The sequence below is a fragment of the Watersipora subatra genome, chromosome 3 (genome assembly GCF_963576615.1).
Source record: "Watersipora subatra chromosome 3, tzWatSuba1.1, whole genome shotgun sequence".
NCBI lineage: Eukaryota > Metazoa > Bryozoa > Gymnolaemata > Cheilostomatida > Watersiporidae > Watersipora > Watersipora subatra.
Window position 1 is genome coordinate 51,187,613 of NC_088710.1, and position 11,475 is coordinate 51,199,087.

Here is an 11,475-nt window from a genome sequence, read left to right on the forward strand (position 1 = left end):
TGACTCATCAGCAACCAGTGGTTGAACTGGTTCCTGCCAGACCTGCTCAATGTGCAGCAGCTGATTATATGTAAAAGTGTCATCTTTAGTTGCACTTCTGAGCTGTTTCATGGCATACATGTTTCACAATTTTATTATGAACATCAACAAATAAGATCAATCATGCAGGCAAGTACCTGATGAAGATTGTCATTTTAATATTAGTTGTTTTTTGAGGCATCGTGAGAACTGATTGTATGATTGACTGTCCTTCATCCGACTGCACTTCCAATTGCAGATGAAGAAACAGATCTAACGGAAACAGTTCTGAAGAAGGCAGCGAGAGCTGTTGGCTCTCTCAGTGACAAAGAATTCAGTATTTCTTTCAATCCTGATCTTTACCAGCCCAAGGTAACACACGCAGACCCTGACAGTGAAGCGCTGAAGACGGACAAAGCCATGCTCAACAAAATCACAGAGTTTCTGGTGTTTCACCAAATCCCTGCATTTGTAAGTAACTATAGTTAGTTTAGGACGGTGTACAGCATGGCCATGTGGCAACCAAAACAAAGCTTCGGTGATCAAAAATCTTGGTTGGCTGAAGTTGCCAAGTCGTAAAAACCTGTAAGCAAATGCTTTTGGGAATTTGGGTAGGCTAAGCGCAACCAGAGCGCATCTTGATTCGACAACAAGTTATTAGCAAATACATTATTAAATTTATTGTTTCAAAAATGATCGATTTGTTCACGAGTTAAAATGCAACAAATGAAATCGCGTGACAGGAAATAGCTACTCTAATTTTCTGAGTTTGAATGTTGTGTGGCCGGTCGTTACAAATTGCAGTTGTTATAGCTGTGTTATGATCACGCCGGTTTGGTGGCCTTAACCGTTGTGCTGCCAAGTAATCAGCCATAACTTGTGCTGTCAGATTTAATTTGGTGCTTGAAGGTTTTCAGTATAATCATTTTATTTTACTGCGTATTAAACAATTGACTGATTCGAACTATTTAAAAGTTAGGTTTTAGTTTCCTAACATATTCATAAATTGTATACAATTTTAATTTATTGTCATAGAAATCCAATAGCTCACAAGCAATCTGGGTGAGAACCGGATTTTACCTTGGTGAGTAATATATGAATGCCTGCCATTTCACAGTTCTAAATTCCAATAAAAAGTAATGATGGACAATGTATAAATTGTTCAAACATAACTGCATTTTCATTGCAACTTCTATGATCAAATTTGATGTTCAAAAAAGCTGTAAAATTATTTAATTGGCTTCTGGCAAATGGTAACTTCCCTCATCACTTTATTAGCTGATATACTTGCAAAGAACTTTATTCAAAAATCATCTGATTATTGCTCTGTGCAAATATATACATTTATTTGCTTTCAAAAAAATACTAGCCAAAACCACACGATCGACGTAGCAATCTAGACGTCATTTGTACTTGTTATTAATGATTCTGCTAAAAAGATTATCTAGCCTAAAAATCTTATTTTACGTAAAAGATAAGAAATAACACACATCTCAAACTTCATGACACTCGTTAAGGTTTTTGGGTTGATTCATGAGGAATGCTACCATCATATGTTTAAGGTTCACTGAGTGCCATGAAACATGATTTTTTATTTGATATGAGTTCAATGCTTCATCGTCTTTAAACAAATTGGTAGGATTAAAATATTTAGGTTTTTAATGATAAAGCTTTGCAATGCAATTGTAGTAACTAATTTAATGGACTTAGTGGGCTCACCTAAAAGCGCCTTTGTTCATGGGTGAATGGAACCGAATTTTGATTAGTATTACGTTTCTTATCTATAGCATAAAGGTTTCTGTTTGTGTAATTCTGTTGTAATATAGTTGCCATTACCGTCTGTTCATATCTTAAATTCGATTACTTCAACTTGTGTAGGCATTAGCACAGCATTGTTTAGTATATATTTTAGTATTATGTTATAATCATCATGAAGCTCCACATTTTAAGCGTGGTTCTTTGCCTCAGTTTCCTTATTCAAATAAAATAGCTGTATTCTATCGCTCCCTTTTATATTGTTGATATCTAGTGACCGAGGAGTCACACAGATGTTATAGGGAGATTTGTTTTCTTTACAGATTCAGACATGTTCAGACCACACACTTTCTCCCGTTGATGGTCAGTCTCTCACAGAGTCTTTGCACACAAGAGGAATCAATATCAGATACCTTGGCCGTATCGCCAATCTCATCAAGGACATACCGACACTCCCATATCTATATGTATGTACTAGGACATGCGTGTTCTTGCGCTATTGTTAGATCAAATGAAATGCTACACCCAGATTTAAGCGCAGCTATTTGTTCTCCATACTGAGCTTAGCATTAGATGTTCTCGTTAGAAGCCCTACTTAGCTTATCTGCAAGTGTCCAATTGCGAAGAAGGCCTATGGTATGTTGTAAATACTTATTTCCTTATCGTAAAAGCGCAAAATGGTGTTAAAAAGCTAATCGTCTCTTCTCCGACTGCAGGCAATATGTGTGATGGAGATGATATGCAGATCTGCCAAGCACCTATTCCAAAGATATATGCATTGCACAGACACAACCAACATAGCAGCTGGAGTTGCTCACTTTCTCAACTGCTTACTTAGCTCCTGTTCCTTGCCCACTAGCTCTCCGTACAGCGGTGACGCAATCACACCCACACAAACTAAGTCAACGAAAAGGAAAAATAAAAAGAGCAAAAATAAGCAGGCTCGTGATAATGCTTTGGGTAAGCAGATGTTTGCTTGGTGTTTGGGATTCCGTTGAACACTCCAAAAAGTTTAATGTGGTAGTTTATTCTGGGGAAATTGTTATTTTCGGAGTTGTTAGCTCTTATTAGTGTACTTAAGCAATGGTGGCTGGACTATAATTGCAGAGAGAAGCGAATGGGGGGCACTTGTACCAAAAAGTCTCTGGGAGAAACTAAACAGCGATGTGAAGGAACACTTCAATTTCACCTTAAACTGGTTAGTTACATAACTAGACTTCCTGTTCGCTGAAGCAACCAGAGTTACTTTAATGTGGCAAGTCAAGTAAGGGTCAAACTGGTGGTTTCCCGGTTTGTTTGGAATAGCCTTTGCTCCTTCTGTTGGAGTAGCCTTCTTACAATTCTTCTTATTTATTGTTTAGTGATTCAATAGACACAGCCTGTGAGCTCTACAAGTTCCAAAAAGTCTCACTGCTCAGATCATTCTGCCAACGAGTTGGCATACAGATTCTCTTAAGAGAGTACAACTTTGACAACCGGCAGCGACAGCCGTTCTATGAAGATGACATCATCAACATGTACCCTGTGGTGAAACATGTTGCTCCAAAGGTCAGCAGCGCTCAGCATTTGTTTTTACTGATGCATTACGCTCTGCCCTCTCCACAGAAAATTACAAGTTTTTTGGAGTGAATTTATCTCTATTTATTTTTACCTCTTTTCTTCTTACCTTTGCAGTTTAGTTGTACTTAATGTACTGTCCATACAAGACTTACTCATATAATCTGACTAACGCTAATATTTGCTCAAGTCTACCCTGATTTATTAATAATATATACTGTTTTTGATCTAGGCCACAGACGCTTATCGTTTCTTCACTTCGGGGCAAGCAAAGATTCAGCAAGGCTTATTCAAAGAAGGCTACAACCTTATACACGAGTCATTAAATCTGCTCTCAGTCTACGGACCGATGCACTCGGAGACAGCTGCGTGCTGTCGACTGCTTGGTCGTCTTAACTATCTGATGGGTGATTTTGGGGAGGCGTTGTCCTATCAGCAAAAGGCTGCTATTATGAACGAAAGATGTCTCGGAATAGACCACCCGAGCACTATAACTGATTATGTAAGTGCAGTTTCTCTTTATCATGTATAATCCACCAAATTTCATTTTCTTCACTGTGACAACGTTAAACTCTGTAACAGCAAATCTGACCAATCGTGGCTTGAATATTATGGCAAATCAGACGATCTTACTTAGAAGAGGTCATCTGTTTCATGCTGTAGGTACATCTGGCTATATACAGCTTCGCCAACAATCAGATAAGCAGTGCTCTACAAGTTCTCTACAGATCCAGATATCTGCTTTTGCTGTCATTTGGGGAGCAGCACCCTGATGTCGCTCTAGTTGATGTGAGTTTTTGTTCATCCAGTTTCCTAATTATTTTATATGCAGCAATTAGATTATGTCGAACAGTTTAGCCCTAGATCTTAATGTTTCTTGTGAGACATTCCACTATCGTTACTAATTTGTGCCTTCATAAGATTTAGCCTTTATTATTATCGGCATATCAATATCAGCATTTGCTTAGTGACCCGTTTTTCATGGATTTCTTCAGTGTCACTTTTTGTTCTTCAATTGTTCATAGATTTGAGTTAATTTTGATTTGAAATTTTAATTTAAACTATTTGTTTAGATCAACATCGGTCTCATCCTCAATGGAGTTGGAGAATATGAGTTAGCTTGCAATTTTATAAGCAATGCCAAGGACCTCTTCATCATGTGAGTTTCTCTCGATATATATACAGCTGAGATAATAATTGTTCAGATCTGTGAGGTGCCATTTAGCTGTCAGACGAGGCCTGCTACGAATTATATCCTTAATGTTGTAGATTTTACGGTGCGTCTTCACTGAAAGTCGCAACAGCATTCCATCTCTTAGCAAGGTCATACTCATGTCGGGGTGATTTTAGAACTGCCCTTGGATATGAGAAGTCTGCCTACATGGTCTACAATGAGCGGGTAATAACAAGTTTTGCTATTTTTTCAGAATAGTGAATTAGTTACCAATCAACAGAACCTATCCCTAGTGCTTATGGATACCCAACCACCAACTACCATATCACTATCAACTGCCATATCGCTATCAACTACCATATCACTATCAACTACCATATCACTATCAACTACCATATCACTATCAACTACCATATCACTATCAACTACCACATCACTATCAACTACCATATCACTATCAACTACCATATCAATATCAACTACCATATCCCTATCAACTACCATATCACTATCAACAACCATATCACTATCAACTACCATATCACTATCAACTACCATATCACTATCAACTACCATATCACTATCAACTACCATATCACTATCAACAACCATATCACTATCAACTACCATATCACTATCAACTACCATATCACTATCAACTACCATATCACTATCAACTACCATATCACTATCAACTACCATATCACTATCAACTACCATATCACTATCAACTACCATATCACTATCAGCTACCATATCACTATCAACTACCATATCCCTATCAACTACCATATCACTATCAACTACCATATCACTATCAACTACCATATCACTATCAACTACCATATCACTATCAGCTACCATATCACTATCAACTACCATATCACTATCAACTACCATATCACTATCAACTACCATATCACTATCAACTACCATATCACTATCAACTACCATATCAATATCAACTACCATATCAATATCAACTACCATATCACTATCAACTACCATATCACTATCAACAACCATATCACTATCAACAACCATATCACTATCAACTAACATATCACTATCAACTACCATATCACTATCAACTACCATATCACTATCAACTACCATATCACTATCAACTACCATATCACTATCAACTACCATATCACTATCAACTACCATATCACTATCAACTACCATATCACTATCAACTACCATATCACTATCAACTACCATATCACTATCAACTACCATATCCCTATCAACTACCATATCCCTATCAACTACCATATCACTGTCAACTACCATATCACTATCAACTGCCATATCACTGTCAACTACCATATCACTGTCAACTACCATATCGCTATCAACTACCATATCGCTATCAACTACCATATCGCTATCAGCTACCATATCGCTATCAACTACCATATCGCTATCAACTACCATATCGCTATCAACTACCATATCGCTATCAACTACCATATCACTATCAACTGCTATATCACTATCAACTGCTATATCACTATCAACTGCTATATCACTATCAACTGCTATATCACTATCAACTGCTATATCACTATCAACTGCTATATCACTATCAACTGCTATATCACTATCAACTGCTATATCACTATCAACTGCTATATCACTATCAACTGCTATATCACTATCAACTGCTATATCACTATCAACTGCTATATCACTATCAACTGCTATATTACTATTAAGTTTAGTTTGGTTATGGTACACATGTAAGTGATACCTTCAAGGCAGGTTTGGTTAGGATAAAAATGTAGAAGATACCTTCCAGGCAGCTTAAACCATAACTGCCACGAACAACTTTTATCATATTTACTATGTAAATCAGACATGCTGATTCCGATTTTGTAATCAAAATAAAGATTAGGCCACTAACTTTCAGAGTAATGAAGAACTTTTTATAGCGTTTTAATATCGGTCTCGAAAACAACACGATCGGCATAACAAGCTCCGCCCATAAATACGTGACGTAACCTAGCTTTTAGGAACAGAAGTTACGTAGGGATGTTTAGACCGATTTAGAATAATAGAGATGGGTGTTTTAAAATCCATTAATATCTAAATTCAGCCTTAAAAATAATATCAGTCTTTTCTGAAAGGTAGATAAGCTATTTAGCATTGCATATTTAAAAAGCGCAATAACAACGCTAGCTCGTGATAAAACCGCGCTTTTTGAGCTCATTTTTCTCGGCGTCCAGCCCATTTAAACGTCATGTAACAAGCTGCGAGCAATTTTAAATAGTTTATATCCCTTTCATAAAAAACTGAAACTATTTTACAGGCTGGATTTAGATAATAATGGGTTTTAAGACACCCATCTCTATTATTCTAAATCGAACTAAACATTCCCAACTTCCGTTTCTGAAAAAGCTAGGTTTCGTCACATATTTATGGGTGGAGCTTGTAATGCCGATTGTGTTGTTTTTGAAACGGATATTGAAACGCTTTAAAAAAGCCTAAATGACTTTGAAGGTTAGTGGACTAATCTTTATTTTGAGTACAAAATCGGAATCAGCGTGTCTGATTTACTTAGAAAATACGATAAAAGTTGTTCGTGACAGTTATGGTTTAAGGTGCAAATGCAGATACCTTCAAGGCAGATGGTTTATTTAGGGTGCACATGCAGATGATACCTTTAAGGCAGATGGTTTAATTGGGGTGCACATGCAGATGACACCTTCAAGGCAGATGGTTTAATTGGGGTGCACATGCAGATGATACCTTCAAGGCAGATGGTTTAATTGGGGTGCAAATGCAGATAATACCTTCAAGGCAGAAGGTTTTATTAGGGTGCACATGCAGATGATATCTTCAAGGCAGATGGTTTAATTAGGGTGCACGTGCAGATGATACCTTCAAGGCAGATGGTTTAATTAGGGTGCACATGCAGATAATACCTTCAAGGCAGATGGTTTAATTAGGGTGCACATGCAGATAATACCTTCAAGGCAGATGGTTTAATTAGGATGCACATGCAGATAATACCTTTAAGTAGAAACTATTGTGTGCTTTAGTTGGGCGAAGGACATGAGAAGACTAAGGAAAGTTCAGATTGTCTCAAACACCTTACTCATCAGGCTGTTGTCTTCCAGAAAAAGATGGTAGAGCTTGGCAAGGGTGACAAGGGGGTTGGCTTGCCAGCTATTCAAGCCATTCTTCAGTCGGTACGCTGTTTATTTGTTTACCTTAGTCTATGCTGACCTTGTGTCAGTAGTCTTTGTTAATGCATGTATGTGTATATGGACTAGTAGTACGCTAGGATACTAGTGGCATTCTTGTAAAGTTATGTTCTTGGAATTCTCTGGTGAAAATTTAGGTCGAGCCTCCGATGCCAATGTAAATCTAACAGCTGTTTGTCGACAGCGATTCATTTGTAGAACTGCTCATACCTTCTACTTATCAGGGCCGACAGCTGAGATAATGAAAGGTTTTCATAGCTATTTGGAACTCAGATTAACGCAGTTTAAAAATGGTGGTACACAATTGTTTGGTGAAGAGTTTAGAATATGAGGACTGATTTGTATATGACATGCTGTCAACATCAGCACATGTAGACCTAGCCTGTCTTGACAAACTGTTGTTTTTGCGGAGTTGTCCCCCGTCGAGCGGGCGAGCAACACAACAGCTTGTCAGAAGACGTACTGCACCTGATGCATCAGCTGCACTTATAGGGAGTTGTTCTCTTCCATCTATGCAGCTTGGTTGCGATGTTATGTCGGTTGCTCCATTGGTAATCATGATGGATTTCGTGCAAAAATTTATGCAAAAAAAAAAAGATTACAACGTTTAACCAGCGACCAGTCTCTGCGGTAAACTTTAGTAGAACTTGAGAACTTAAGCAACAACAGCGACTAAACATGTTGTTATTTGTACGCTCAGTCAGTTTAATTTCTATTTTTGTATCAGTCAGTTTTATTTGTTTTTATGGATTTTATTTTCAATTTATTTTATTCTTAAGTTTTACTAAAGTTTGCAACAGAGTTGTAAACAACCAGCAGTCTTTGGTTAAACGTTGTAATCTTATTTTTTCTACATAAAATTTGCGCAAAATCAGTTATGATTACATTATTACCAATGGAGCGACCGATATAACATCGCAACTAAGCCGCATAGACGGAAGAGAACAACTCCCTATAAGTGCCGCTGATGCATCAGGTGCAGTACGTCTTGTGACAAGCTGTTGTGTTGCTCGCCCGCGCAATGGGGGACTGTCAAGACAGGCTAATGTAGACCTTACATAAAAATTTAACCCTAATAAAAGTTTTTCTTAAATAATTTGGAACTAAAAGTTTTAATCTTTTATCTATTTTGCAGTATTATTATTTGTGAGAATTTGCAGGTTGTCCAAATTTCCTTTCAACCATTACTGTTCATTTTTCTTCCTTATGAGCCTTTTTAAATTATTTTTTGTTATTTTTAGATTCAAGTGCCCTCTGTGAGAAGCATCCTGGACACGCTCAATGTTGTGAATGGCATTGCTGTTCCAGTGCCTCTTAAGTGAGTTGTCATGTCTTATCCTTTTCTCTTTCTGGCATTGAACAAGTCCAACCATATTTTTAATAAACATTGTGAACCATAACCTGCCAATCAAACCTTTGGTTGATAGTAGTCAAACTGAATGTTCAAGTTAGTTGTTCAAGATGAAATGTTAACAAAAAACATGAGGCCAGGTCTGTCGGACATAAAGGACTGCCTGGTCACTTCGGTATGCTAGACTGGTGCGAGATTCTAGACTTGTGCGACTTTTAATAAAATTTAAAAGGAGTTCACAAACTTTACCGCCAGAGAGTATTAAATGTATTGAATTCTTCAACCTACATGTACTTCGTATTTTAACACTGACATACGTTGGATCGAATAAACCCATCAAGATACACTATAAATAGAATGTAAACAAGAATAAAACACCTGCAGTGTATAAGAGAAGAGACACACAAAGTCTAAATTAATAAAAGAATAATCAATAAAAATGGCATCTATTATCACTTATATTATCACTTTTATTGTCACTTAGAGATAGACAAACGGTAGTGCAGCCTTTTTAACGCATAACTTACTATTGAAGCCTTACTACTGATCTTTAGATCACTTTCTCTTGAAAGAAACTTTCATAGTCATATATTAGAAACCGAGTGTAAATTCAAGTATTTGCAGGCATTTGACATCACGCGCTTAAAAGTTGGTATGCAAAGGCATTAATAAATAGAGGTTGAACTATATGTGAATTCATGCAGTTTAGTATATAGTACATTGCTTGCATTGCCTGGTCCAATTCATGCTATGCAAATCAATTCATGTGATTCAATGCTCATTGATGTGAATGTGTTCTCACTTACCATGAGACGTATCTTTTGCTTGAGGAATTAAGCTGGTGATGTAATCTGCATCATAGAGCCGCAGTAGCACCTGTTGTGACCTTCAAGGTAAATTCAGTGCTCGGATTCTTATAATCATCGTTATTACATATATTTATAATATAATAACAGTAATAATAATGATAGTTTAATAGTTGCATTTTGTATCTACTGGCAATTCCTAAGTGCAATCTTCAGGTTGAACTGTATTAACCAGCGTTAGAACTGCCATTAGCTAAAAATAAATACAAAACCATCATCATTGTTATTCTATTGCAATGTTGAGTCGAGTATTCTACTTTCAATGTTGCTATAGATAGTAATAACGTACTACTTACAGTGATACCTCATCTTTCAGTCACTTCAATATGTAAAATAATTTCCAATATGTATTATCCTTTTCAATATACGAGGATTGAACTTTTGTGAAACTTTGCAGTTTCGTAAATCGGTGCATTTGTATGCAGTTATCCTTTAAATAGTTTTGTTTGGTTCTGTTACTTTGATAATATTGCTCCAAGATTCGGCAGTTTCGATGTGTACAGCAAATATATTACCGGTATCAACTTGGTATGTCATGAGTTTCACGAGAGAAGCATGAATTAGATGGTGACTTAACAACAGCATTTTTGCCAAAGCCTCTTTTACTATTACCTTAGTCTTTGTGCTGTTAAGACTTAATGTTTTTGTTTTAGTCCTGTTGTGATGCAGAAAAGTTTGCCAATAATTTCAAGTGTCAAAGCTGACGAGGCAGCCGTGTCAACAAGAGAGCCTGCACCTGCTCCGACTATCGAGTTTCCAGCATCCAAAGTGGCAGTGGCTGATGACCTAGATTAGAGCCAATGCCCATCACTTGTCGAAAAATATTCTCTAATCTTTTCAATTTTAATAAGGTTGCATTTCCCATTACCAAACCAAGCAATAAACGCATTCTGTGACATTCTTGTTGTCATGCCTTGCGAGTTGCACCACAAAATTAGAATGTGTTTTAAATCACCTTGTGTATTCACCGATAAATAACGTTGTGTTAATTGTTTGGGTCCAAAGTTGTGCAAGGCGGTAATTGGAGTCTGGGCCACAAGCTCTAGATTATATCTGCGCTCAATTGTTTCTTGTTAGTGAAGTGTGTCTATTAAGAATTTAAAATGTAATTGATGTATTTTGTTTACCTATGTTACCAAAGAAATGAACAATAAAATATTGAAGAGTTGTATATTGATATATGAAGTCTTGATCTTTTATTTGCCAGATAGAATTATGGCTTTAGGCAATCTAAGAGATATATGCATTTATGGTTAGTAATTAAAAAAATATAATATTGTTCTTCACATGACAAGCAAATCCACAGGAGAAAAAAGACTGCTACATAATCGAGATGTGTATATACATGAAATTTGGTAGTTGGCTGCAAATTGAGTGCTGTAGTGAGTTGCAGTATAATGGAAAACTAACGCATTGGTGAGAGACTACTACAGGTAGATGAATTAGGAGATGCATTTTGCAAATAAAGTTCCAAATAGAATTTATTATATCAAAGAGCTTTAATGGTTTCATTTTTTTATATGGTTGATCAAATGAACGGCA

General features: G+C 36.7%; 1 protein-coding gene across 1 annotated transcript in view; it reads left to right on the forward strand.

Annotated features, from left to right (window-relative positions):
* Window positions 1-11,112, forward strand: part of LOC137391649 (clustered mitochondria protein homolog) — a 36,948-nt gene extending 25,836 nt beyond the window's left edge. Inside the window, exons 16-27 of the mRNA XM_068078167.1 lie at window positions 278-489; window positions 2,097-2,240; window positions 2,490-2,733; window positions 2,881-2,971; window positions 3,135-3,321; window positions 3,563-3,832; window positions 3,994-4,119; window positions 4,404-4,489; window positions 4,600-4,729; window positions 7,552-7,701; window positions 8,958-9,034; window positions 10,587-11,112. Coding sequence (XP_067934268.1) covers window positions 278-489; window positions 2,097-2,240; window positions 2,490-2,733; window positions 2,881-2,971; window positions 3,135-3,321; window positions 3,563-3,832; window positions 3,994-4,119; window positions 4,404-4,489; window positions 4,600-4,729; window positions 7,552-7,701; window positions 8,958-9,034; window positions 10,587-10,728 — 1,859 coding nt within the window. The 3' untranslated portion in view covers window positions 10,729-11,112. The remainder of the gene's footprint in view (window positions 1-277; window positions 490-2,096; window positions 2,241-2,489; window positions 2,734-2,880; window positions 2,972-3,134; window positions 3,322-3,562; window positions 3,833-3,993; window positions 4,120-4,403; window positions 4,490-4,599; window positions 4,730-7,551; window positions 7,702-8,957; window positions 9,035-10,586) is intronic.
* Window positions 11,113-11,475: the final 363 nt, after the last annotated feature.